Source organism: Suillus subalutaceus (assembly GCF_016647625.1).
Source record: "Suillus subalutaceus strain FC151 chromosome Unknown DFJ58scaffold_147, whole genome shotgun sequence".
NCBI classification, from domain to species: domain Eukaryota; kingdom Fungi; phylum Basidiomycota; class Agaricomycetes; order Boletales; family Suillaceae; genus Suillus; species Suillus subalutaceus.
Genome location: NW_024540396.1, coordinates 1 through 25,528, shown reverse-complemented (window position 1 = coordinate 25,528; position 25,528 = coordinate 1). Strand labels below are relative to the sequence as shown.

Sequence of the window (25,528 nt, the reverse complement as noted above, 5' to 3'; positions counted from 1 at the left end):
CATATCCCATATGTATGCGTTTTTGTCATTGCAGCCAGTCCCCGGTAGTTTTTCGTCCGCGGAAAACGATACGCAGCTCACATGATCACAGTATCCTCAAGCTTGAGGGGCGAACTGATGAACTGGTCGTTTTTGAGGCTCCACAATCGCGTTGTATTGTCCAACGATCCACTTGCGAGGATACGACCATTTGGAGATATTGCAATGGTATAGACAGGGGAAGTATCCTCATCTAGCATCGCGATCTCCTTACACATTGTGATACTCCATGTACATCCTAATGGAACTATCGTCTGGCTCGGAAACGAGTGTCTTTCCATCCCCGGTCCAAGCTAGGCAGTGCACGAAACTGTCTTTTGAGAGTTGCGACAAGTTCGCCTGTCTGTGCATCCCAGATTCTGACTGAGTTTGCATCGGATCCGGACTCGTCACGTTCACCGGTCGCAATCAAGGTCATGTCTGGCGGGTAGACGACTGCGTACACGTCAGTGTTCCCAGTTTCGATAGGTGGGTGCGAGGATGGTCCCTCCATTCTCCACATCCCATTGCCTTGCAGTTCTATCGTCAGATCCGCTCATCACTTGTCGGCCATCCCGACTCCACACAGAGAGGACATAAGCTCTGTGTGACCCGTCCATTGAGCAATGACCTTGCATGTGTAAACGTCCCACAACCTCAATGCGCAATGCTTACTCCCGCTAACCAGTTTTGTCCCGCCCGGAGACAGCGCTATCCTGCGCACTTCACTTTCTCCGTGCCGCCAGTCTTCTCCTATCTGTTGGCCGGTTTCCAAGGTCCAGTTTCGTAGCGAGCTATCCCATGAACAAGTGATGATCTGCTGTCTGTCTGGGAAGTGTATGAACCCCCAGACCCGATCGATGTGTTCTTCGAATTTCTGGCGAGGCGTTATTGCTGATGTTTCTTTCGTTTTGGTGGCGGGTGAAGACATGCTCCAGACTTCCTACTACCGTGACCTAGTGCAGCGCCGTCTCAGATTTCATCAATCAATTCCAAATTTATTACTTACAAGGACAGCAGCGACGGGAGGGCAGTAGGGAGCAATGACTGTTTGGGTCAAATCAGAGTCGAGTTCACCGCTTTCTGGTACGTTTTACGTACTTTATCCTCGTGTTCACCTCACAGCTTGTATACAGTATAGGCTACGCAGCCGAAGTGCTGATTAGTTAGTTCTCGATCACCAGACAAGACGAGTGTCCGATATGAAGCGAGTTCGTGCATCCTCGATGTCTATTGTTGGATCGGAGGATAAATTAGTATAGCAACAAGTTGCGTTGCCTATATGCTAGCGCCAATCTAATCGGCTTCGTTTCGAACTATGTCCCTCATAGCTCGCCATGTTTATTTGCTACCTGGCCATGATAATGTTGGAGCTATTAGCATTCGGACCTCTCTGAATTGTCTTCTGCCTGCAAGCACATGACGCATCAGATCAACGATGGTGTAAGAACAAACGAATAGTGAAAATTTCCTGCAGCGCACTTCGTTCTTCTCTTCCAGCTGCCGTATGCCGCCAAGCGATCGAGATGAGCCACTGGAACATACGATTCCGAATTGATAGGTTCTATTTTGAATAATGTCTTATACTGGGAGAAGGTGAAGATATGGATACGCTGTAAAATTCCTACAGGGAATGCCTCCATCGGCAAGATGCAGTGCGTGACTCGACTGACTAAAATAATTGCGACTAGCCAATGCGTCAACAAGTAAAATGTATGAATGCTGGGAACAATGCAGGTGCAGGAGTGTTCAAATGCTGAACGACAACTGCTAACAGGGTTCTGGAGTAGCATTCAGGAGAGCCCGGCTGAGTGAGGTTTGACCAAGGATCCAGTGGGAAATGAAGCAATTACAAAATGCGGTAGATTGAGACCGATGGACTGAATTGCAATTATTGAGACCACATCTTCCTTCACCGAAGTTGCTTGGAGGTAGTACCCATCACAGCTGGACAGCCGCACTAGAACTTCACGAGGTGACCACTCTGGGAAACAGATTCCTGCGTCCACATGCTGTAAAATATCAACACAGGTAAGGGCCTGTGGAAATCTATAATACGTTACAGCCCAGGGTTCTCTTGAGGTAGGGCACTGATTATCTTTTCACAAGCGGCCAAGACCATATTTCGACACATCACATCCATGACGCAACTCGTTCCAACTCGCGCGACACCGCCACAGTCCATCGAGATGCACATCTTCACAATTCTTGCAGCGCCATCCAAAAGAGCACCGTTGAGCATAGATTCAAGCCCGTCTTTCGGTCCGCCTGTGCTCACGCAAGAGTTGAGTATGTGGCATAAATACCATGTCGCGTCTTTCCGCGCCAGAGCCTCGAGCCTATCCTTTCTATTGAGCACAGTTCTCCGCCTGTGTGAATGCGACGCCTGCGATAATTCTGGACCACGAGACGCTTCCTCCGGAGTTGTGTTGCTGTCCGTAGTCCCGTCGGCACCGACAGTAGTTCCTGTAGAGTACGGATGACTCCAGCGCCCGAATCGACTCTAATGCTATGCGCTCCCTGATGCCAGCTGTATACCCAGAGTAGCGGGGTGATATTGAGTCTAACGTACTCAGCGCCTCGTCGAGAAGAGTCAAGAGGTCCATACGAACGTCAGGAACGAGTGTCTGGCTTGGACGTTTCGGACATTCTCGTTTCCTTTGCGGCTTTTCGACGTCTTCCTAGCCAAGCTTGCGTCCTAGATGGTGCATGACGTATGCCCGGGATACGAGAGTGAAGCTGCAGACAACGGGGACGAATAGGGTGTCGATGAGGCGGGATACAGCGATACTGCTGGAAATTGCTGATGTTTTGGTAGAAGAGGGCTGGAAGAGCGACGCGCAAGACGTACACCAGGAGTGGGGAGGCCATTGCGATTCTCAACTCGTTGAGTTCTGATGGAACAGAAGACGTCGAGATATTTTGGAGGCCTAGGAATTTACCGATGGTGTCAATTGTGCGTGTGATCGCAGCTAGCAGGCCCGAGTTGTGTGGTGGGTCGTCACCTGTCTGCGAACTTGCTGAGTTGAGAACACTTCGGAGGGAGGCGAATGCTGCGGTGAGGGATGTCGATGATTGGCCTGTCGCATTGAGGCGTTCTTCCCCGAGTCATGAGTCAAGGAAAACGAGGCGAGTATATGAAATTCAGACCTTTCCATTTTGCAGGCCAATCATCGTCCTGAAGTTGAAGCTCTTGAGCTTTACCAGCCTTCTTCGTTTTCTTCTTTTGGGGAGCAGTGTCCAAATCGTCTGGTATATCCTTTGTCGCGTTTTGCCGCAAACGAACAAGTTCTACAAAAGATGTTAGTAAGGCTTGCAGAGGGATTGGCATTTGAAAACTCAAACATACCTGCTTCATCGTCTTCCCGCTTCTGCATCAAGGACTCAAGTTCTCTTTCGAGTGAAAGCGCATGATTTCTCCACGCACCCTCATCAGACGTTGCCTGGCTATCGTCGGATACAGGAAAGTGAGACTGAAGGTCGAGGAGATAACCTGCGGAGCGTCATAGAAGTCTGTGAATGAGCCTCAGATGTGACGGCAACGTGAAACGACCGACTTGGGATGGACTGGTCCTTCGGCTTATGTTTTAAGACTGTGAATGCCTAGGGAGGAAACAAGTGATAAGCTGCTTGACCACTGATTTTGATACTGTGCGAGATGTTGACCGTACGATGGCAAGGCGGACTGAAATCTGGGGTGCGACCGACATGTCTCGGACGTAAAAAATATAGAATTAGCCTTGTATGAGAGAGAACGATTGAAAGAAGTAATGCTTCAAGCTTCAAGTTGAACGTAGCGCAGTAGCGTAATTTACTGCACTCACAACTTGTAATTGTGGCTGAAAATGAAAGATAAATCGAGCCAATCTGGCCGCCACAAGTACTAATAGACAAATGTACAAATATCGTATGTACTTCAAGTAGGCTCGCAAATTAACCAATCATAGACGTACCATCAGAGAACTGGTGGATAGATTAGAATAGTACACAGTCACAAGGCCCATCAGCAACTGCTATCGATCATCATCACATGGTCATGCGTGACCTTACACAGGAATGGAGAGTTGCTGTGCGGTGTTTCAAATGCTTCTTACACTAGTATTGTACTAGTAGATGGGTGTACCCATAAGCAGACTCCACGAGGCGAATAAACGACGCGCGTACTTGATGGATAACTTGAACTTCCAGTGCACTCAACTCTGAATTAACCACGAACGCCAGTGACCGTCACTTCTTTCAACCTCTGGTTCATTATTAGATAAAACACCTGTCTGTGAGTGATCACTTGGACTTGAGCGGAAGAGATTTGAGATGACAGTCCTCAAATAAGACAATAGCCATGTCTTTGCCAACCGCTGGGGTGGAACAGACACCGAAGATAGAGGTGTCTGAGTCGATATCTCTGCCTGCCGCTGAGACAAAACCGTCATTGCAGATGGAGATATCTCCGTCGATGCCTGTGCCTGCCACTGAAACAAAACCAACATCAAAAATCCCTTTGCCCAGTGCTAAGGCGGAACGGCAATCAAAGATTTCTTTACCCAGTCCCACTAGTGTGGAACCCCGATCAAAGATATCTTATCCTTACGCTAGTGCGGAAGAGGTATCACAAATCATGCCCCGCGGGAATTTTGTAGGACACAGTGGAGTTGTGTGGGCCGTCGTACACCTGCTCGACGGACATCGAATTATCACTTGTTCAGGGGATGGCTCGCTGCGCGTTTGGAATTTGGAGAGCGAGAAACAGATAGGGGACGACTTGCGGGACGGAAAAGGTGCTGTGTGGACCATAGCGTTGTCTCCGGATGGGACACAAGTGGTTAGTGGAAGTCTGGACGGTATAGTGAGGTTGTGGAACATTGATACGGGTGAGGTCGTCGCTAAGTGGACGGGTCACACAAAGGAAGTGTCGTCTGTCTGCTGGAGTCGAGATGGTCGGCGAGTGGCGAGCGGATCCAACGATGGGACTGTGATACAATGGGATGTGAAGAGCGGGGCGAGCATCCTCAAACCAATCGAGGCAGAGCGCACCAACGTGAACGCAGTCGTCTACTCATCAGACATGACCATGTTTGCGACTGCTAGATCAGGCAGGTTCATCATGATTGAAATTCGAGATGTGAACACAGGCAAGCTGGTCGTAACTCTCAGAGGACAGACAAGTTTTGTGCAATGCCTCGCTTGGACCGTGGACGGAAAGACACTTGTCTCCGGATCAGATGATGGCTCGATTACGACGTGGAGTACCACGTCATGGAGGGAGATCTTAGTACTGGATGCGCACATGACCAATGTCAGTGCTATTGCGATATCTCCGAATGGCCGAATCCTCGCAAGTGCATCGTCAGATAGAACAGCGCGATTGTGGAACCTCGAGAACGGCCAGCCCATCGGTTCGCCCCTCAAGCATGCAAACATAGTGGCCTGCGTCTCGTTCTCAGCAGATGGACAGTCACTAGCCACTGGCTGCTATGACCATAATGCGTATACGTGGGATGTTTCCGCACTTATTAGAGAAACTGACCTCGGTGACCTTTCGTTGGATCCGATTGTGAGTCGAAATGTTTTTTTTGTAACTTTCCAGGAACTGAGTGTCACCCCCCGCAGGATGGTGGCAATCTGTTGTCTGATGTACGTGATTCATCTGTGAAACTATCTTATTTTGATCTCATCACATTTAAACATTCTAGGTTGATGCTCCTCCAGCACAACAAATTCAGGATGACATCCAAGTACCGCCAGAGATTGTCGGCGATTCTCCGGATCGCGGTGATGTGCGTGCCCCACATTTCGGTTGATTTTTCTTCTAACTTATTTTCAGTCTCAGTTTCCTCCAACACATCAACCTACCCATGCTACCTCAGTCCCCGCCCTAGATCATCTCCCGACTTCCTCCACATACGAGTCTACCACCTTGGCGCCATCTTCTACCTCGCGCCGCTTCTCATCCTTCTTCCGCCGCTCGCGGCCCGATCCTGATGTCGCGCCACACCTCTCACCACGCCCATGGCTAGGGTTTTTCTCTCGACGAGCTCCTAGTGCTCGTACTGTTGGTCAACGCAAATCGGTTTGTTATCTTCTCTTCTCTTCCTTCCTATACTCATTTAACCCAAAGCGTTTATATGTCGCTCCGGCACCGAACACTAAAGCTACCTCCAAAGGACAGCTGAAACAACACCCAAACAAAAGCGGGGCACTGCCGTTGTTGTTATTGCGCCCGCAGGCAGCAGACGCCACTACAACCTCACCACTAGCACCCCGTCCTGCAGTTACCACTCCCGTAGACGTAGCAGGTACCCTTGACAGTTCTATAAGAGAGGCTGGGTGCTGTACTCGCTTTTGGTCTTGTGTCTGCTGCGCGTCCACCGCTAGATCTCCTGATATTCAGTAGTGCATGAGCCTACCACCTTCTAGTCCCTTCTCTCTTACTCGCGTCCATTTTCATCTGGTACTACATCACTATTCCAACACCAATTGTTCTTCATCTCATACACTGCATTCCATTGTCGAATCATCATTGTCATAGGATCACTCATGTCTTGACCCACGTACAACAGGATTTATATTTTCTCCCCGTTGTCCAGTAGGCTGTATATATATACTGTCTATACTGTCTATATACCGCTCACGTATGATGAAAAATATTCGAATCTGAGCTTCTACTATGGGGACCCGCACGGTCAAGTGGTGAGGCGCTAAATTTACATTGGGATGTGTTGGGGGTGTGTTCAAGCGTATGATCGACACTCCGGTACCGAACACCCAAGCAAGGACACTAAGATTGCCATCACCGTCGTCAAATTCACCTCCACCCACTGCTACAAAACAAACTGTATTCGCTCTCAAGATCGTACTTGTCATTGCATTCGCCGTTGTATCTGCTGGATTATCTGCCGCGGTTTCAATGAATCGTCTGATGGTTGCGCTTGGTACAACCGTCGTTCACCCTTGTTGCTTTTCTCCAGTTTGTGCATGTCCCTCATCGTACCTGCATTACCCTTTGAAGCATTAATGCAAGAGACACGTGTTTTTATGAACGCCTCTCCACTTGATGGTCATATAAACCAGATTGTTCTCGAGTCTAGGCTTGAGGTCAAGGCCGAAACCCTCACTTGCGTCAGAGATGTTGAGGATGAAGCTAGCACCCCAGAAATTCGCAAAACAGACTCTGAAAATAACAACAAGCGAACACAAGGGAAACCCGTGAACGTACCTATATATAATACCAATAGTGGACACTTTTGTGGCTGATGGAGGAGTAGAACAACTTGCTAGCATCGCGTTCATTGTAAAGGCACAGGGCTGTGTACAGCGTGTTAATATCCAGGAAGAAAACAGGTATCACATAAAACAAACACCAGACATAATTGTACTACATTAAATTAGGAATGAGACCTGGTGGCGACCCACCATGATCTGGAATACAACACTTGTTCTGCGATCCAGGAACTCAGGTGGGATACATGAATATTATTAGCAGCTAGTACCGGCCACGTCGACAGGATAAAGATGGCGGTCCAAATTGGAGAGATGATCGAGATGGTGACAACGTCGGAAGTGCGGTAAATCACGATGGACAACGCTGCAGCAAAGAATGCCATTCTGTCAAAGAATAAGTCACCGCCTCTCCTATGCAATCAGAAGCATACCCCCAAATCAGAAGAGCATACGGCAGACTGAGCATGAGGGCAAGGCTCTCGAGGCCGAGTGTAGAACGCGACATTTCTTCCATGAACGAGGCCTAGTGGGAGTGAAGATTGCAACTCAAATCAAACGAATGACAAACAGGAAACGTACCACGCCTTTAGCGGAGTCCCGCCGGCTGTCATTGACTTGTCCAGCCAGGACTAGTGAGACCACTAACGAGCCCAAGGCACAGAGGATAGAGATATACAATACAATGATTGCAGGCGCTTGATTCTGGGCAGGTGGAACGGCCAGAAAACTGATATCAACAGCAAGCATCACGGTAGACTGAGATGGACGTCGAACGCATTGACGATATGAAGTAAAAGCACGACTCACGAATATCGTGTATCCGTTCCATTCATTATTGAGCCTGTTGATAAAAAATTTCCAACGCCGGTGAACGATGGTGTAATCGACCCATATCTTGTGAAGGGCCTTGCTTTGAGCATCAGGGGATCCAAACAGAATGACATTCATGACGCGAAAAAGGATGCTTTTCGGGCGGGGAATGGTATCGTTGTATAACGACTGGTCTGCGTCAAGTCGGGCGCCCGGCTGTCCACAGAAGTTTGCAAACTTGTCGCCACCTAATTAAGTAGTTAGCAGAAGGCCTGCATTCGCAACTAACCTAAGCTCACAGAAATCTCCCATAAACCGAGCTGAAGTCAGTAGCAAAGGTATCAGAAACGACTAACAGAGCTTCCATGTTTAGACTTACCAACGATCCACACAGAATGCTCATGCTCCTTGTCAACACTGCCTGAACAGATGATCAACGATGACCTCTCATATCAGGAAACAAATCACTCGTGAGAGGATCCATAAGATCGAGCATACTTGAAACCTCGTCCGAAGCATAAGGTGCTAGGCATTTTTCAGAAGTGATACTGTCTATAACGAGTCATTCCGGCACGTCGCAGATGATTTCTTGTCTTTACCCACCTGCCTGAGTAAACATAACAATTTCCTTAAGGCCCACGAGGACATCTTCCGGAAGGAAGCGTTTGTTTGGAAACAATTCAATGTGCATCCTGTCGAGATAATGATAATGTGTAACAATGGGAGGTAAGGACTATTATAAATTATCAGCACATTTACTTCGGTCAGGTAAGGGAACATGCATACTTCTGAGGCCGTACGGACCAGTACTGTGATTCTAGTGCATACCCTGGGAGTAACACAATGGGAGAAGCTCGGATGAATATCGGACGGAATAAACTCACTGACATGGCTTTTGCGTTTTACTCCTCGAACATTATTCAGAAGATCTCTAGGATTGTGGGGTTCCAGCCAGAAAATGACACGTCTGTCGTGATCGGCAAAGTAGTAGCCCCATTTCTCTTGCCCATCCACCTCCATGCGCTCCAAAGTGAGTTCAATGGACGCATGAAAGGTGTCTGCCTTGCGGGCTTCTTTGTACGCCTGCTTAACAACTTCACCCATTGTACCCATTGTGACCGCAGTTCCAGGGTCTCGGACATCGACATCAGTGAAAACTCGCTGAACAGAGATAAGAGTAAAGTCGTGTAGGAGCGACCAGACATACATCACTGGAGTGATAGAAAAACAAAGCGCCTTCTGGGTGCGTGAGCGGCTCCCATCCTGACACTGGAGCGAGCTCCCTGAAGACCCCTTTCAATCTCATCGAGTGCTCTACCACCAGCATGCTTACTCTGAACAGTCCAAAGGACCTTTCTGAATCTCGAAATCTTCACTGTTGTGATCTTGACTGTCGACATGATTTATAACGGCTGTTAAGACGGTAATGCGCTCGACAGATATATTTTGCGTACAATTGATTTCTCTCGTATCTCTTTATCTGTCCGGGCATGATGGGAGTTAAAGTGATATCAAAGAATTGCCCTGGCGTCGCAGGATAGGACGAGCTTGGTGTTGATGGCACAGAAGGGATCGGCTTGGTCGGCAGAGACAGGTTATTGGAAGCTAAGGGATTCGGCCATTCACTTTGCGGAGGTGCTTTGAGCAACGGCACTGCGAGGGTCCCATGGGTCTTCTTCTCTTGATCGGCCGGATGAGAGCTGAACGCTAAACCCGGTTCTCGAAAAGTTCTCTCTTTTCCACCAACAAAGACCTGATAGCTTCGGATTAGCCGCAGAAGGAAAGCAAGGAGACTTGTATATGAGCGAAATACGGTCGTCCTGACAGAGAGTCTCAACCAGGCAATGAACGTGCGAATGTGATATCCTCCAGGCATAATGACAATCATCGAGGACGACTCCTGTAAGAATTCTTGAATGGCCAAGTCTCATGGACATTACGTTACTTGACTAAGTTACGCTTTGCCTTGTCAATGTGTAAGTTTCGAATAATTGATGCAGATGGCCCGGATCTTCCCGTTGTTGCATCATTTCACTTGCGTGTGATAATTCAAGCGCCCTCTACGAAAGACCACTTGGACTACTACATGTGCAGTAGGTCCTAGGAGATAAAGCTATGACATTCAGAGGTGGTTAATATAGTGTGCAGCAGATATTGTTTGAATATACACACATTACTGATGTTTGTATGATCGAACCTCAAGGCCTCACCAATGAGATTAGGCGCTTCGAGATACACTACACAGCCCACTTATGATTTGATCATTTAGTAGTGGCAGACAAGAAGATAATAACAGGAGTAAATATTAAATAACGTACTTACAAACTCGAACTTCCATCGTTTAACCTCCACGTACGAGTCATTTGTTTGGTTCATAGTGTGCCGATAAAACACCTGTGAGTGATGACCTAGAGTTAGCGGACAAATTTTGAAACAGTAAACATATCAAGTAACCGCCATGGCTTTGCCTACCCCCAGAGCGTCGCCGCTTGGACCGCTCCTGTATCCTTTGACAAGCCTAACACCAAAGATCGCCCCACGACTGCAACCGGCTTCAAAATTCTCTTCATCAAAAAATAAGACTACAGAGACATTAACAATGATGCCCTGCCAGAAATTTGAAGGACATACCAAACCCGTCTCCATACACCTACTCGACAGACAGCGGATCATCACTTGTTCGGTCGATGGCTCGCTACGAGTATGGAACTTGGAGAACGGAGAGCAGATAGGAGACGACTGGCGGGATGTGGAAAGTGATGTGCACACCATAGCATTGTCTCCGGATGGGAAGAACTTGGCGAGCGGGAGCGAAGATGGTGCGGTGAGGTTGTGGAACGTTGACACAGGCAAGGTTATTGTTAAATGGACTGGACACAAAGAGCTTGTGACATCTGTCTGCTGGTGTCGGGATGGACATCGAGTGGTGAGCGGATCCCTCGATGGTACTGCAAGGCAATGGAATGTGGAGAGCGGAGAGACTATCCTCGCACCAATCAAGACCGGACACTCAAGGGTGGAGGCAGTCGTCTATTCGCCAGATACGAGCATGTTTGCAACTGCTGGATTCGACGAGTCCTCGACTATTGGACTTGGAGACTGCTCGGTCAAGGTCTGGGATGCCAGGACAGGGGAGCTGGTTACTACTCTCAAAGGACACACAGACACAGTGTCCTGTCTGGCCTGGGGCGCGGAGCTTATATCCGGATCAGCTGATCACTGGATTAGGATATGGAACACTTCCACGTGGAGGCAGGTCATTTGTCTGGATGAGCACTCTGCTGGTGTTGGTGCCATTGCAATATATGATCGCATCTTGGCAAGCGCATCACACGACAAGACAGCGAGATTGTGGAACCTCGACGATGGCCAGCCAATCAGTTCGCCTCTCAAGCATGCAGATGCAGTGTCCTGCGTGTCATTTTCGGCAGATGGACAGCTAGTAGCCACTGGCTGCCATGACCACAATGTGTACGCATGGACAATCATTAGAGACACTTCCCCGGGCCCCCGAGCAGCCCGCAAATTCGGCCTCCTGAAAAATGTGAGTTTTGATAGCTCTTCTCATTGCATCTATGTTCAAGGAACTGATGGCACCTCCTGCAGGACGGTGACAAGCCATTGTCCGATGTACGTGATACGTCTATAAAAAACTATCTGATTTTGATCTCATTACCGTTCTAGGCTGATGCTACTCAACATTCAGTGCAGCAAGTCGAGGATGTCAGTGAAGTATCGTCAGAGTGGCTGCAGACTCCGAGGGGGCGAGACTGGCTATGGACTCGAATGGGAAGAGACTGGCTGCAGACCCAGGGGGGACGAGATATGCTGCAGACAAAGAGCGGGAAAGACTGGCTGCAAACCATGGGGGGACACGACTGGTTGCAGCTTCCAGGCGGGCAAGATTGGCTGCAGACCCAGGATAAGGGAGATCCGTCGTCGAGCATGTCTAGGCCACATATACCGCTGCTACCGAGTGAGCGAGAGTGGCTGGGGAACCAGGGTGGACAATCGTTGTATGACGATATGCCGCCGATAGTCAACTCCATGGAAGTTTTATCGCAGCTACAGAGCGGAGAGCAGCCGGGCAGTCGGTCTGGGCAAGCGTGGCAGAATACCCAGGGCAGGCAAGAGTGGGCGCAGCCTGAGAACTGGCAAGGCTGGCTAGGAAATAGAGAGTGGCTGCAGACCCAAGCCGGGCAAGACTGGGTGCAGACTCAGACCGGGCAAGATTGGCTGAATGATCCGAACGGGCAAGGCTGGTTGCAGACCCTTGGCGGGCGGGACTGGTTGCAGACCCAGAGCGCACGGGGCTGGCTGCAGTGCCAGAGCGGGAGAGACTGGCTCTGGACCCAGGGTGGGAGAGGCTGGTTGCAGACCCAGGGCGGGCGAGACTGGCTGAATGCCTCCAACGGGCAAAACTGGCTACAGACCCAGAACGGAAGAGACTGGCTTCAAACTCAAGGCGGACGAGGCTGGCTGGATGCCTCCGATGGACAAGATTGGCTGCAGACCCAGAGCGGGTGGGACTGGCTGCAGATCCGGAGCGGGCGAGGCTGGCTACAGTCCCGGAGCGGGCGAGGCTGGCTGCAGTCCCGGAGTGGGCAAGACTGGTTACAAACTCAGAACGGGCAAGATTGGCTGCGGTCACAGTGCGGGAGTGACTGGCTGCAGATCCGGAGCGGGCGAGGCTGGCTACAGTCCCGGAGCGGGCAAGACTGGTTACAGACTCAGAGCGGGCAAGATTGGCTGCGGTCACAGTGCGGGAGAGACTGGCTGCAGACACAGTGCGGGAGAGACTGGCTGCGGTCCAAGGGCGGGAGAGGCTGGCTGCAGACCCAGGGTGGGAGAGATATGCTGCAGACTCAAGAGGGCCGGGGCTGGCTGGATGCCTCCAGTGGTCAAGACTGGTTGCAAACCCAGAGCGGGAAAGAATGGCTTGAGGCCCAAGGCGGACAAAATTGGCTGCAGACCCAGGGTGGACGAGACTGGCTGCAGACGCTCCATGGTCAAGCATGGCAGTCGACTTCTGCGCCGTGGCAAGGCCGCTCACAGCTGGATGCTGATGTCGCACCACACGTCTCACCACGCCCATGGCTAGGGTTTTTTCTCTCGTCGCGCACCTAATCCTCGTGCTGCTGCTCAAAAGGATAGGGTGTGTTCTCTTCTAACCTCTTCTTCATTCCTATACTCATTTATTCCAAAGCTGAGACACACCACTCGGCCACCAAACACACGAGCTACCCAGCAAGGACAGCCACAACAAGATCCCTCACAAGTTGGCAATGGGGCTCCGTCATTGCCGCCATCGAACCTACAACCAGCAGTTGCCACTATAACGCCGCCGCTGATACCCCCTCCTCTTGCCACTGGTCCCTTGGCCATAATAGATAAGCCCGATGCTCCTAAAAGACAGGCTGGGTGCTGGACTCGCTTTTGGTCATGTAGCTGCTGCACGTCCACTAAATCTTCTGATGGTTTTCATTAGTACAGTGGTCCACCATCCTTCCTTCATGCATGCGTTGTTACCCACTTGTTTCTTGTTCTTGCTCATCCATCATCGTACTTCCGTTTGGTGCCATACACAATATTGTCCTACAACAGCCCTCACAGCATGACGTCTTGTCGCATCTTGTATTTTCTCTGCATTAGCTAGATGTACCTGAGTGATAAACATTCATGCGATCTCGTATCACAGAACGATGGTATGTACATAGAGACCAAGGACGCTAGCCTAAGAAAAATCGAATAAAACGTGACAGTCCAAACATAGAGTGCAGGCGGACTTCTGAAGAAGAAACATCAATACTGGCATTAACCGCGCTTCAAATCGAAATACTCGGAGGGCACAATTTATCAGCGACTTCCTGCAAAAGCACGCGGGCAGCTTCCTTCATATTCCAATTCCCCCCATTTCCTCTGAACTTATTCTTTAAGATCCTTTGAGCGTGCAAGGCTCCGAGAAGTCGCAACAAGTGGTCAATGAAGGGTGAAAAAACGCACAATAAGTCCCAATGCCGCGACCTGGCGGTGGACTGTCGGAAAGTGTTAAATCAAAAATCGCAAACATGAATGAAGGGCAGCCAAGAGTACCTATGTCACCATCGCTCTCGCGTTCGATAGCCGCAAGGACCGCGCATGCGATCGACGCTTCCCATTCTGCATTCAGCAGAGTCATCGATATTTCCATCTCCAAATGATCAGCTCCTTCTTCGTCGCCCTTGCATAGATTCTCTGTTCTGAGCTCTTGCAGACGCGCCAAAGGCATTGAAAGCCAAGCTCGACGCGCTTTTCCGAACATTGGTATCTTCATGGACCAAAGTATGTTCCAGCAGGACAGCGAGATTGTTGTGCGCTGATAAGAGAATTTTCCATCCCAAGGCCCTGTTGCTGAGTGCGTTGGAGAGCATACGAAGGAGTGTCAATAGAAACTTTTTTGAAGACCGTTCGCACGCCTTAGACAACAGCAGCACAGGGGGGCTGTCGAGACCATTACGATCGGCACACCAAGAGGAGACCTTTTCGTTGCGGAGTGCTATCCGCCATAGATCTACCAGTGGAAATAGTTGGTCTTCTGGCATATTCCACGACATAGAAGTCGTGGCGTCATGCCAAAGATCAAAAAGAGGGTGCGGAGGCAAGCATCGCGAGGTGGTGAACGCCTCGACGTACGGAATCACGGTCCCAAAGAGGATCCCTATGGTATCGGCTTTGGATAGGGAGGTATCGAAAGGCTGGAACCAGGTTGTAGCAGAATCAAGGAAACTCCTCAGCTTCGCTGAGACAGCAGCAAGATCAGGAACCTTATCGAATAGAATGGATTTAAGCCCCAGCAAGTCCAAAGCTGGAAAGGACAACGATAAGTGTGGATGAACTATGGCATGATGAATGGTGTTAGCTAGGACGCGATGTATAACAAGTCAAATTCAGCAAACCTGGATGTAAAAACATTGAAAGCTGCATTCGCAGTTGTTGAACGTCGCATCCTTGTATTTCATATACCTGCGACGTAAGATAAGTCGTTAATCAGAATGAAGCTCGCGGAAAGCCTAACCTTCATTCCTCCTACGAAGAACAGAAATGTTGGGGTGGCGCGGATACCAAACTCGATTCCAATTGCCGCTGCACCATACGAAGCGTTGAGATCCACCTGCACAAAGGCGACAGGGCTACTATTCGAGTTTTTGTCGTGGGCAAATTCTTCAAATAATGGTTGTGCCTTGCGACTCAGGTGGCACATTTCTGTGGTGAAGAATGCAAGACACCACGGTGCTCTTGCAGAAGAGAATAAAATGATGGAAGAGATGCACAAGAGTGAATATGTTTGATCGTGGCTGTAGGGGTGGTGGTTAACAATGGTTGACGATTAATGCGCAGGAATGGTCGTGCAGCAGTTTGCAATTGGCGTAAACGTCTAGGATTCGTTGATGTACGTAGATTCTCAGTGGGCAGTGTGCTGTTCTGAAGATTGACACTAATGGTATATGTTAACATAAGAGAGAATCAGAAGAATGGTTTCTTTACCGAACAAAAAGCGTTCTCAGAAAGGTAGACGTCAACGTGCTGCGTCTGATAGATGATGCGAGCGTCCCAGCAGACTTCACAAGTAAGGCCTTCTTGCGGGATGAAACTGCCTTTGACCTGGCAGACCGACTAGTGATTTTGGCAAGGATCCCCGAGGACCTCACTGGAAGTTCTTCGACCCTCGTAGTGAGAATGGTCACCCGAGGTTTGCATATTGCGAGGTTGTCTAGGAATGATGCACAAGCATGGTGACTGTCGTCTAAATTGACGGCCCTGCTGAAGTCGAAGTCAATAAGGCGTTCGACATTGACATCTTCGGCCTCAACGAGAGCTCGACGTTGTTCGATGGGACCGGAGAGCTCTCTGTAGTATATGTTCCTGATCGTATTCAGAAACCCTGCATCAGGGTTTGGCGCTTTGTGGCCCAAGTACAGTCGCACGGGCGTCAACATAGTGAAACGATTTCCCTCGCAATGGATGATCGAATGCGCACAGAGCGCGTCCGCGTCCACAGTCGCAGAAGGATAAAGAACTTTCACCCTCAAAGTATTGAGGCCCTGCGGGAAAAAAGCGATGATCTCGAGAAGCTTTCGAGCATCATCGCCAAGGGCAATCACCGAGGGAGCATTCAAAGAGAGTTCGACTGTAGCACGAAGGCTGTGAGATTTTCTTTCGCCGTTCTCTAGGAGCGCTGCTTGGTTTGTTTTCCATGCGGAAAGTAGTTCTGCCCCAGACCATTCATGTTGAGCCGTCTGACGAGCAATGATATTGATCGATAATGGATGGTTATCGACACCATCCAACAATTCATCGATTATCTCTGCGGGAATGTGTTGCGTGCACACGCACTCGAAAGTCTTCCTCGCGTACTTGCGTTCTAATGTCGAAACGCTCACAACTTGTGTGACAAGGTAAGGTGCGGTGTGTTTGCTTCGGGTCGTCAACAAGAGGACCACAGACGATGATGATGCGAGGTCATCAAAATACGGGCTACGGAGTTTGCGTTTCGAGCTGCAGTAAGAGCATCTGCATGGTCGATGACCAGGATTGTGTCTGCGCCTGTCAGGAATTCTATCACTTCTTCCCACCGCTCACTGAGGCGCCCGTCCAATCCGGCGGCTCTGCAAATCCGCTCCTTGACTATTCCTGCGGATGTCCGAGAGGCATCAAGTTCATCAAACGATACAAAGTACCGACGGCCTTGAAACCTCTCAGCTATAACTGAGTCGTGGATGATAGCTTTTGCAAGGGAGGTCTTGCCGATACCTCCTGGACCGAAAAGCGTGACATGACGTCGTTTGAGAAGTGCTTCCGTAATATGGACAATGAGATGATCTCTTCCAAAGAAAGGGGAAGGTACACTCGGGAGGACAACGCGCCAGTCTTCATATGCGGTAGACACGCTCGGTCTATTGACCTGTCTGCTCTGTTGATATATTCGACGCTGGGTTATCATGCTCAGGTGCATCTTTAGTATAACGGTCAGTTCAATTGTAGCTTGGAAGGAAATCATGATTTACGTTAATAAGCAACACGCGCCTATCTAATTCCCGCGCCCAAGATGCGATTCTGTCCTTATCGGACAGCGCGGAAATAGCTCTCTGGGCGACGTTGCGCTCATTTGCAGATACGACTGCCTCGTGAATGCTTTGGACAAAGCTACGCTGGTGTTAGGCGGTCTCTGAGGTATCTGAAGGAAAGCCCCACCTTTTAAGATTGATCATGATGTCACTGAGCTCACTGTCCAAGTCGCCATCAGTCTGATCTTCCGTAGCGCTTACGACAACATCACAAATCACTCGGCAGTGTTTCAATCAAATCACGAAAATCGCCTTCATTCTGCAGGGTATTCTATATAAAGATATCAGAACATCATCTGAAGTCGTCCAAGAATGACTTACCTTTGCGATGGTCAAGATATTTGAAACTGTAGAAAGAATGCTTTGCACGAGGACACTAGGTACGACAGCCTTCGCGGTATCGATCACGGCTATCGTCCCACTCAGCAAGGCCACGCATTGACCATTATCGACGTTCTTGAGAGCAGAATCAGCAGATGTCTTTCATTTAAAGCTCGATTATGGATGCCGTTGATGTTATAGGAGTCTCACCTTCATTGACAAGACTTGGGGACAGGAAGGTCAAACTAGGACGATCTGGGAGCCTCAGGCTGATAGATACCAGCTGAGGGGAGCAGAATTACTGTTAACGGTCATGATCTTATTTAGATGGCACGACATCGCCTCAAGGGCTAGAGCATCGCCACCAGCCAACAACAGCTTATAGGATAGGGTTATCGCCTTATCGCCTTATCGCCTTTAGTTGGCCGTAATGCACCCCACGTGGGCCCTGGGTGAGGCGCAGGGGATTCGAATAGCTTAGTCAGGCGGCCCAGGCGCCACGAAGGAAAATAATAATGAATGGATGAGGAGAAGATGCATTTGAACGAAACGTCTGAAACCATAAAAATTCATCAGCTACCTGTAGATCATTTAGTAAGTGTGAAACGAGTAGATAGCGATTCCACTCCATTGGAAGGAGTTGAACGTTGAAGACCAATTTGCTCCCGAAAAATGTCGCTACAGCTTACAGCATTTTCGGAGCCTTTACATGGCAGCAGACACGGACGCTATCCCATTATATCGGAGTGCATCCCATTTTCACCAAGGCAGGAGCTACCACTCCAGCGCCATTGCATAACATACACAATGCACATAGATACATATATAGATACAGAGAGACGCAGCATGCACTGTCTACCATAGGGCAAGGCCCCAGCGGACAACACAACAAAAAAAATAGGATAGGGTCGATGTGCTGTCCAAGTAGTATATGAGTCCATGACCATCGCACTGGGTTCAGAGATTGTACTGAAGATTGTTCCTCAACTTGTCATCAACACTCAAGCACCATGCACTCGGACCACAGGTTACCCTTTACCTAGATTGGTGACGAGCCCGTCTAAGGCAAACCGTACCCTTCACCAGGCACTAGGGGACTCCAAATATAGATGTCAAATTCATAAACGGGTTCAACATGGTATACAAGACAAACCAATGGAATGAATACACTCATCTACTAGAAGAGCCTCCGTAACAAATGATGCATGCGAAAATTCAGTGTGCGGTGTCCAGTCGGTATATATAGTAAGATCATCAATATGTCCATCCATCCGTAAAAGTCGTGATTCCTAGTTGCGACCGAAGCGCGAGAGGAACCCGGTCTTGGGACCGTTCAGCTGGTATGAGTTATTATTGGCACCCGCCATTCTGTCACGACGACGGCCAAAGCACACAGTGCATCCAGCCAAGATAAGCAGAAGCAGGGATACAAATGTGAGCCAAAAACCTGTCGTAGTGTTGAGACCCGTGGTAAGCAGAGGAAAAGAGAAACGAACCAGGTCCAGTGATGGTTGTCTCATTAATATTTAGCGTACCCAATTCATGCTTGACATAGGCAAAGAGAGCGATATTGATGGCAAATGCGATGAGGGTAAGCAGGGCCGCGAGGAATGACACTAGAGAAGCCACCAAGGTAATTGTGATGTGCTGGGAAATGGATAGAAGAAGTGCAATAAATGCGACACAGCAAGCTAAGGAAGAGGCAAAGTCAGATTACGACTGTTTTGCACAGAGTACAACTGACCGACGGGAAGAACAGCGAGACCGCGTGTCCATGAAGAACCTATAGTAACTTCGGCATTCTGGGCGTTCGTGAAAGTGAGCGAGTATCCATGACCTGTATTCGATAAGTTTAGGGTTGTAGCGATATCAGTAAATGTGTTCACCAGTTTTGAAACATGTCCAGCCCGAAGACAGGTCAACACAGTAACCCCTGAAGATAGTTTAGTTGTGCTATCTCGTATGATGATGTATATTTACCAAATACCAAGCTAGGGGGTACAACGAGGAACCATGAGTTCGGGCACCTCAACTCAACTAAACTGTTACTCACCCTAAGTTGCGTGAATGCCTCGTCACCATTACCTGCGACCGCTCCACTAGAGTCCACACGAGTAATGTCCATCGCCTCAAAACTCGGGAGAGAAATTGAGACGATGAAAAGGAGGAACCAGGCAGAGAATAGGAAGAAGACGCCTGGAATACAGTATGTTCTCGACATCTTCGCCAGCTTGATTGAGATTAGTTTTTTTGTTGTCTTTTAACTGTTATGAATGAGCGACGTCAGAGACGAAGATAAAGTGGCGCTTTTAAGGTGGAGACGAACACTCTTATGCCAATTCGCGGCAGAGGAGCGCGCCCTGAGCACTGCCACAATGCCACATTGTTTAACGTCATCTATCATATCGGTATCGCGATGATCCAGCCAGGTACGTACTGGTCATCATGATGCATCGGCGTTGTGGGAGCGTATACGCATGCAATATTGAATGAGGCTGGCAACGCCCCTTATTATGCATCATAGTTTGCGGCCTGCTGATCTCAGCTGAGCGCACTGGCGTCCGATCTTGGGCTGATACTCAGGGAATGGCATCGGAAACCTCGAACTTCCGTTCGTAGCCGTTGTCTATGTATACGTACTTGATCCGTTTTCTATTTACGTCTCAAACGACTGATTTTATTTCAGTTCGGACGGGCTGTATTCATGCACGGGACACTGCCATCGTCGGACGTTGGCTGTTCCCGTTGCGTTCATAGTCAACAAACATTCGCAGGAATTATCATTCAGCTTCGCCTGCTAACGCAGCCATGGTTTCTCCAATTCCAGTTGGCAACGTCCAGCCATGCAGGCAGACAAGCACACGTACCCCTCTGAATCATTTCAACGCACTCACGACTGCATGCATCCTTCTCGAACATATACAGACTCTCGAGCGACTCCGTGACGAGATACAACACCGCGTAGAAGCTAAAAGACAGAAGCTGCACTTCCTGGAGGCGTTCACTCCGAGACGGAGGCTTCGAGATGCTTTGTCCGAGTCCATCGTCTTACAACAACAGATGCAGGACTCACCCACCTCCACACGTAGCAGTCATTCCCCTTCACCTCGCCTTCACGGGCTATACGATGTTCATGGTCCCGGATGTGCCAACCAGGACTCTCTACAGACTACGGCTGACTTCTCCCCGCTGAGTCTCGTCGATCTTTCGATCTACAGCAGGGATCATGAAGTAGTCTGGGAAGATGACGACGACGAAGCTTTGTTGTGTCCATCTGCCGATGAAGCTGTCGAGGATTATGCGGGAAGCGGAGATGGCTTAAAAGAGTACTGCGACCAGCTCAACTATCTTACCTCTCCTTTCCACGTTGTTCCTTCCTCGTCCGGGATTACCTCCAAAGCCCAAGGTTTCCCGCTAGTACCCGATTCCACTAACGATTTACTGATTGTGTTTGCCAGAACCTGATCGGGTTTCTGTACCAACCAGGCAAACATCGAACAGGTACCGATCCACCGCTCACGGCAAAAAGTCTCCATCAGGCGTGAAGGGCAAAGGGGTCGTACGTCGTGGATCTTCTAAACGCAACAACGTCGGTCAATCCAGGGCAAAGAGGGCTTTGCGCAGGATTTTACACCATAAGAAACCAGGCGTGGACGCCATTAAATTTCATGTGTAGGTAGGTACTCAGTCCCATTAAGAACAAGGTCGATGTGTATCGATAACTGTTGATAAGAGTTCAATATGAATCCACATGTAATTGTGAAAAATGAGACCTTTATCGATTTTGTTGATAGAGATTGGACTAGTAATATTTACAGATCGATACCCATTCGATCTCATTCCAGGTAGTTTCAATTGAACCACATTGATGGAGAACGAAAAGGTGTCGCGACACATGGATACACGTTGATGCAGAATGAGACATGATAAAAACAAATAAACCCTCCTGACCTCGCTGCAGCGCACGTCATCCGCCACTCCTCTGCATCTGACCGAGTACATTCCCCTTCGCCTGCTCCAGTGATACTGGAGCATGTGACATGTCCCTGACAATGCCGGAGATCATGTACATCATGGTGAATCGTTCGGAATTGGAGAAGTTCGAGGACCAAGCAGAACCTTAGAAGCATGATCCTTGGCTCGTGACCAGCTTGGCGTATACTACCATGGATGCTCGAGTGGCGGGCAGAAATCACACCATCTCAAAAAGCGCACGTAGGCAGAAGGGTTACGACTCACGAGTCTAACATGATCGGTCTGAGAACGTGTAGGGACTGAGAGACAGACCAAAACAAGCTAGAGTAGAAGGTAGGAAGGTGGGCTGGTGGAAAAAATCGTCGAGTGACGCAAATGTGAGCGCAGAGAAGAAGAAGAGAGGCACATTAACTTCAGTAGAGTACTTAAGAATGGGTCGACCGAGATATGTGCGATCGAAGCACACGTGCACGTTATTCTCATGGGACCTGCTGACAAAGGCCATGTCAACGTTTCAATGCACATGTTCTCACTCTAGCACCCATGGGCCTGACGTCTGGGCCTGAGTCACTGTATACAGCAATGTGCAGTGTCACACACCGAGCCTCATGTGCACTGACTCATTGTGCTGGGTTTGAATTCTGCACTGGTTCCATCTAACAGAAGGTAGTGATAAAACTCCACACTCAAGGTTAGTAAGGAGCCCTGTTGGCCATGAACTAGGTATGCTTGTCGTCCATCCTTCGAGTTGTTGTGATATCTGCCTTGATCCCTATTCTACCTCAGATCTTGCTTCTTCTCCACATGCAATCGATTGTGGTCATATCTTTTGTCTTGGGTGCGTCCAAATTTCTACTCCCGGCCAGCTTGTGCCCAGCGATAATATTTCTCGCATCTCATATCCTCTTCAATCCAAGGTGCATTCACTCCTTTAACCCAAACACATGTCCCTTCTGCCGCGAAAATTTCGACCTAGATCGTGCCAAGAAACTCCACGTCGGAAATCCACCTGAACGAGAAGATGCTCAACGAGACGATGCTGATCGGGACAATGCTGAACCGGACAATACCGAACAGGGCACAACTGTCTATAATCATGCTATTTTCCTTCTTCATCGGATGTCTCTAATATCAGGCGAAGACGTGCCCGAAGCTGATGTCGCTGAAGTAGTCGCCGAAGTGCAGGAATGGCTGCAGTCTCAACCGGATGACCCTTTTTCTGTGAGTCCTTTTCACTCTGCAGGCGCATCGCAAACGCGATGTATACCGATGCTTGCTGTCAGTTCTTGTCAAATTTCTCATATGCAGCGTTTTTAGCATATACCACTTCGAACTGCCTTAGATTCACTCCACCGATACAAAGCTCTTCAACTTGAGAACGAGCGTGAAAAAGCGGAATGTCGTCGCCTTCGTGACCTGCTTCACAACAGCACACTAACCACAGACCATGGCTCCAGTACATCTCGTGCTGCGGAAGACAGTCTTACTAGGATCGAGGAAATGAAGACTGAACATGCCTTGTGAGTTGCTACTCGCAAGTAACGAATATTTTGCTAACCACATATCATGGCTCCAGAGCATCTCGTGCTGTGGAAGACAGTCTCACTAGGTTCGAGGAATTGGAGATTGAACATGCCCTGTGAGTCGCTACTCGTAAATAACGAATACTTATTTTATAAATGATTTCTCCGCAGAGAGGTGATCATTTGGTTCAGCAGCGTTTATGTTGAACTTAACTTGCATTCACATAGCTGTCGCAATTGGAATCTCAGTTGCAAAACCATGACAATCTCCAATCTCAAAATCCTAACATCCCTGACTCGCCACTGGCAGAGGAGTGGTTGATTGATTTTTTCTGAATCATTGTCGCGCTGGGGGTATACCCTGTGAGCTTTACCAGCACCAGATGTTCTGCTTTTCGCAGTGGATCTAGACCCGCTCTTATTTGTCTCTAGCTTATCTTTGTTGATACTGATTATTAGTCTATATCGTCATCTTGCAAGCTGTCCTCGAGGACGTTAAACATTTGTAATTCATGATGTAAATAAATTTGGATTCCATTATTGCACAGAATGCGTGGTGACGTGAGTGATTCAGCGGGTTGAGACTCGGGAACCCGTTTGGTTTTCTTGTTCTTCTGACAATTTCGGTGCGCTCTCGTGTCTCTTGGTGTTACGCAGCTTCGGCAGTGACAACACCCCATGCTTTGGAGGGGTTTTCTGTCATGTTTTCGGTGAGTAGCCACATTATCAAACTTCACAAAGATATGGTTGTCAAGGGGGAAGTAATTTTTGAGAATATTCATCGCCTGGTTGGCGTGGACGATAATATTATTGGTTGTGAAATAACCGCGTCCCTTGCCTGCCTCGAAGAGGATGCAAGCAGTGTCTGAAGCTTAAGATCTGAGATCTGATCCCCAGTGAAAAACGGTCCTAGCCATATCTACGGCAAACGACGAAAATATTAGTTATATACCAATAATATTGCGATAACTACGCAAATCGATAAATTAAAAAGTGCGGTTGATCCATTGAGCAAAGATCCGTTGAACATTGGTTGAACATGCTGAAATTTTTTCAACTTTGACTTGACTTTGCTCAATATTTGAATGTTTGAACATTCTCGCGCATCAGCTGCGCACGCACCATCACTTCATGCGATGACGTCGATATGCAGTGGTCCACTTATGATATATACAGTGTACGACGGATTACCGACTGAGGGAGGTGACGCCGTCGGTGACGCCCGGCTAAGAAAGGAAGCGTCACCCATCCAGTACACCGTTCACCTGCCGTTTTCGGACATGCTTTCGGCTGCCGCTCGGTCGCTCGTTTTGGTAAGTCCGTTTCTCGACGCTGCCTCTCGTCGTCGACGTCGACGTCGTTCTCGTCCCTCAGTGCTCACAACAAGACACACGCTGGCACCGGCGAGCCCCGCCGAATGAGCAGCGCAGACACTGCAGTGACTCACCCAATCACTCAACGGCGCAGGACCGTGATGGCATAGTGCCCCTTCCTCAAAACGCCGTGCTAACCTACTGTACTCGATCCCCGACATAATTCGTAATTTTATCATACCTACGCGACTCTAATTCCCGTCTCCCGTGTTCAGAACTCGAGCCCACACTGTCAGGTCCCCGCCACACTCAATATCACACATTTTCGCGTCAATTCATGGGGCTCGAGAAGTACAAAAACGAGACTCGCTCGGTGTGCAGTACTACCTGTGCTCAACCTCCTGGTAAGTCTCCATGCTCTTTTCTGCAATGTCTCCCAGGTTGATGTGTTCCCTTTTTCGTTTCAGATCTCTTAACTGCGAGTTCCAATGCGAGCCACGCACCTGCAAAGATGCGTCATGATAACCCATCCAATGTCTTCGACGAACGCCCTCCTAAGCGCCCGCGGGTTCAACTGCGAGTTGGCCCAGCTCCACATCACACCCCTGCTGTCTCTTCGAGCGAGCACCTTGCCTCCAGGGCAAGGCAGAAGTGCTGTGGTGCTGGCACTGCTGCTGCACCAGGTGCGTGTCTCTTTCGATGTGTGTGTGTTTGCTGGCAGTACTGACAGTTTGGTGCTCATAGGACCAGGTGCCGAGCCTGTCGCGTCGTCCCTTGTTGCTGGTGCTCACCTTCCCATCCCTGATGGACTGATCACCATGGATCCTAGCGAGATCTGCCGTCAAGGACCCGTCGCCAGCTCCCTGTGCAGCCATGCTTGTTGAGCCGGCTGCTGCTGCCTCCAATGGCATGCAGCGCTCCCTCGATGCACTGGACGCGACCTCCCACAAAATTTGGCTCTGCCTCGCGGCGGAGGAGCGCGCTGACAAGGGTACCAACGAGGCATACGCACGCCATGTCCGCAATTATATTGCCTACTGGGACAGATACCAAGCTGAGATGGTTGCTGACACCCCAGCATGGACCTCTGTCCCTGCGCTGCCAATCTCGGCAGCCAAGGTGTTCATATTTCTCAACTACGAGCGAACCCGAGAAAAGGTGGGTTCCTGAGCCTGATGGCTCGTTGATATCTGCGCTGATTGACTCCTCCTTTTTTTTCATCAGCGGAAACCAGGATCGAGCGACA

At 49.3% G+C, this 25,528-nt stretch overlaps 7 protein-coding genes across 7 annotated transcripts; 3 read left to right on the top strand and 4 right to left on the bottom strand.

Moving 5' to 3' along the window:
• Window positions 1-2,566: 2,566 nt before the first annotated feature.
• Window positions 2,567-3,899, bottom strand: DFJ58DRAFT_107783 (uncharacterized protein). The gene is made up of 5 exons (XM_041378651.1): window positions 3,690-3,899; window positions 3,576-3,621; window positions 3,368-3,511; window positions 3,169-3,309; window positions 2,567-3,116 (listed from the first exon to the last, which is right to left on the bottom strand). The coding sequence occupies exons 1-5, from the start codon at window positions 3,726-3,728 to the stop codon at window positions 2,632-2,634; spliced, it is 855 nt and encodes a 284-aa protein (XP_041238542.1). The 5' UTR covers window positions 3,729-3,899; the 3' UTR covers window positions 2,567-2,631.
• Window positions 3,900-7,400: 3,501 nt separating this feature from the next.
• On the bottom strand, window positions 7,401-9,922 carry DFJ58DRAFT_859591 (uncharacterized protein; the record flags this gene model as incomplete). The annotated part of the gene is made up of 12 exons (XM_041394001.1): window positions 7,401-7,620; window positions 7,668-7,759; window positions 7,816-7,992; window positions 8,044-8,294; window positions 8,346-8,366; window positions 8,426-8,467; window positions 8,515-8,598; window positions 8,650-8,779; window positions 8,833-9,207; window positions 9,254-9,329; window positions 9,380-9,436; window positions 9,501-9,922. 12 exons carry the CDS (start codon window positions 9,920-9,922, stop codon window positions 7,401-7,403), a joined length of 1,947 nt encoding a protein of 648 aa, XP_041238541.1.
• Window positions 9,923-13,861: 3,939 nt separating this feature from the next.
• Window positions 13,862-15,689, bottom strand: DFJ58DRAFT_107711 (uncharacterized protein). Its single transcript, XM_041378650.1, has 5 exons — window positions 15,571-15,689; window positions 15,101-15,520; window positions 14,982-15,048; window positions 14,140-14,920; window positions 13,862-14,081 (listed from the first exon to the last, which is right to left on the bottom strand). The coding sequence occupies exons 2-4, from the start codon at window positions 15,284-15,286 to the stop codon at window positions 14,247-14,249; spliced, it is 927 nt and encodes a 308-aa protein (XP_041238540.1). The 5' UTR covers window positions 15,287-15,520; window positions 15,571-15,689; the 3' UTR covers window positions 13,862-14,081; window positions 14,140-14,246.
• A 3,008-nt stretch (window positions 15,690-18,697) lies between these two features.
• DFJ58DRAFT_107483 (pali-domain-containing protein) lies at window positions 18,698-19,985 on the bottom strand. The gene is made up of 6 exons (XM_041378648.1): window positions 19,525-19,985; window positions 19,452-19,462; window positions 19,358-19,404; window positions 19,216-19,308; window positions 18,968-19,162; window positions 18,698-18,918 (listed from the first exon to the last, which is right to left on the bottom strand). The coding sequence occupies exons 1-6, from the start codon at window positions 19,690-19,692 to the stop codon at window positions 18,761-18,763; spliced, it is 672 nt and encodes a 223-aa protein (XP_041238539.1). The 5' UTR covers window positions 19,693-19,985; the 3' UTR covers window positions 18,698-18,760.
• Window positions 19,983-21,050, top strand: DFJ58DRAFT_107497 (uncharacterized protein). Its single transcript, XM_041378649.1, has one exon. It carries the CDS (start codon window positions 20,280-20,282, stop codon window positions 20,934-20,936), a length of 657 nt encoding a protein of 218 aa, XP_041238538.1. The 5' UTR covers window positions 19,983-20,279; the 3' UTR covers window positions 20,937-21,050.
• Window positions 21,051-22,163: 1,113 nt separating this feature from the next.
• On the top strand, window positions 22,164-22,787 carry DFJ58DRAFT_812489 (uncharacterized protein). The gene is given in 4 exon segments (XM_041391539.1): window positions 22,164-22,278; window positions 22,296-22,299; window positions 22,362-22,478; window positions 22,509-22,787. The coding sequence occupies 4 exon segments, from the start codon at window positions 22,172-22,174 to the stop codon at window positions 22,761-22,763; spliced, it is 483 nt and encodes a 160-aa protein (XP_041238537.1). The 5' UTR covers window positions 22,164-22,171; the 3' UTR covers window positions 22,764-22,787.
• A 1,318-nt stretch (window positions 22,788-24,105) lies between these two features.
• On the top strand, window positions 24,106-25,440 carry DFJ58DRAFT_845729 (uncharacterized protein; the record flags this gene model as incomplete). Its single annotated transcript, XM_041393192.1, has 4 exons — window positions 24,106-24,286; window positions 24,558-24,686; window positions 24,750-24,965; window positions 25,112-25,440. Coding segments are annotated over 4 exons (855 nt in total), but the record flags the coding sequence as incomplete, so codon positions are not given.
• Window positions 25,441-25,528: the final 88 nt, after the last annotated feature.

Excerpts from the sequence above, each read along its gene's own strand:
- DFJ58DRAFT_107783 (XM_041378651.1), bottom strand. The coding sequence starts at position 3,728 with ATGTCGGTCGCACCCCAGATTTCAGTCCGCCTTGCCATC. Across the intron at positions 3,512-3,575 it reads GAAGGACCAGTCCATCCCAA|GTTATCTCCTCGACCTTCAG; the intron begins GTCGGTCGTTTC and ends GACGCTCCGCAG. Across the intron at positions 3,117-3,168 it reads TTGGCCTGCAAAATGGAAAG|AACGCCTCAATGCGACAGGC; the intron begins GTCTGAATTTCA and ends GACTCGGGGAAG.
- DFJ58DRAFT_812489 (XM_041391539.1), top strand. The coding sequence starts at position 22,172 with ATGCTTGTCGTCCATCCTTCGAGTTGTTGTGATATCTGCCTTGATCCC. Across the intron at positions 22,479-22,508 it reads AACGAGAAGATGCTCAACGA|GACAATACCGAACAGGGCAC; the intron begins GACGATGCTGAT and ends AATGCTGAACCG.
- DFJ58DRAFT_107483 (XM_041378648.1), bottom strand. The coding sequence starts at position 19,692 with ATGTCGAGAACATACTGTATTCCAGGCGTCTTCTTCCTATTCTCTGCC. Across the intron at positions 19,309-19,357 it reads CTGGACATGTTTCAAAACTG|GTCATGGATACTCGCTCACT; the intron begins GTGAACACATTT and ends TATCGAATACAG. Across the intron at positions 18,919-18,967 it reads GACAACCATCACTGGACCTG|GTTTTTGGCTCACATTTGTA; the intron begins GTTCGTTTCTCT and ends ACACTACGACAG.
- DFJ58DRAFT_107711 (XM_041378650.1), bottom strand. The coding sequence starts at position 15,286 with ATGTGCCACCTGAGTCGCAAGGCACAACCATTATTTGAAGAATTTGCC. Across the intron at positions 15,049-15,100 it reads TCTTCGTAGGAGGAATGAAG|GTATATGAAATACAAGGATG; the intron begins GTTAGGCTTTCC and ends CTTACGTCGCAG. Across the intron at positions 14,921-14,981 it reads TTCAATGTTTTTACATCCAG|TTCATCCACACTTATCGTTG; the intron begins GTTTGCTGAATT and ends ATCATGCCATAG.
- DFJ58DRAFT_107497 (XM_041378649.1), top strand. The coding sequence starts at position 20,280 with ATGGTTTCTCCAATTCCAGTTGGCAACGTCCAGCCATGCAGGCAGACA.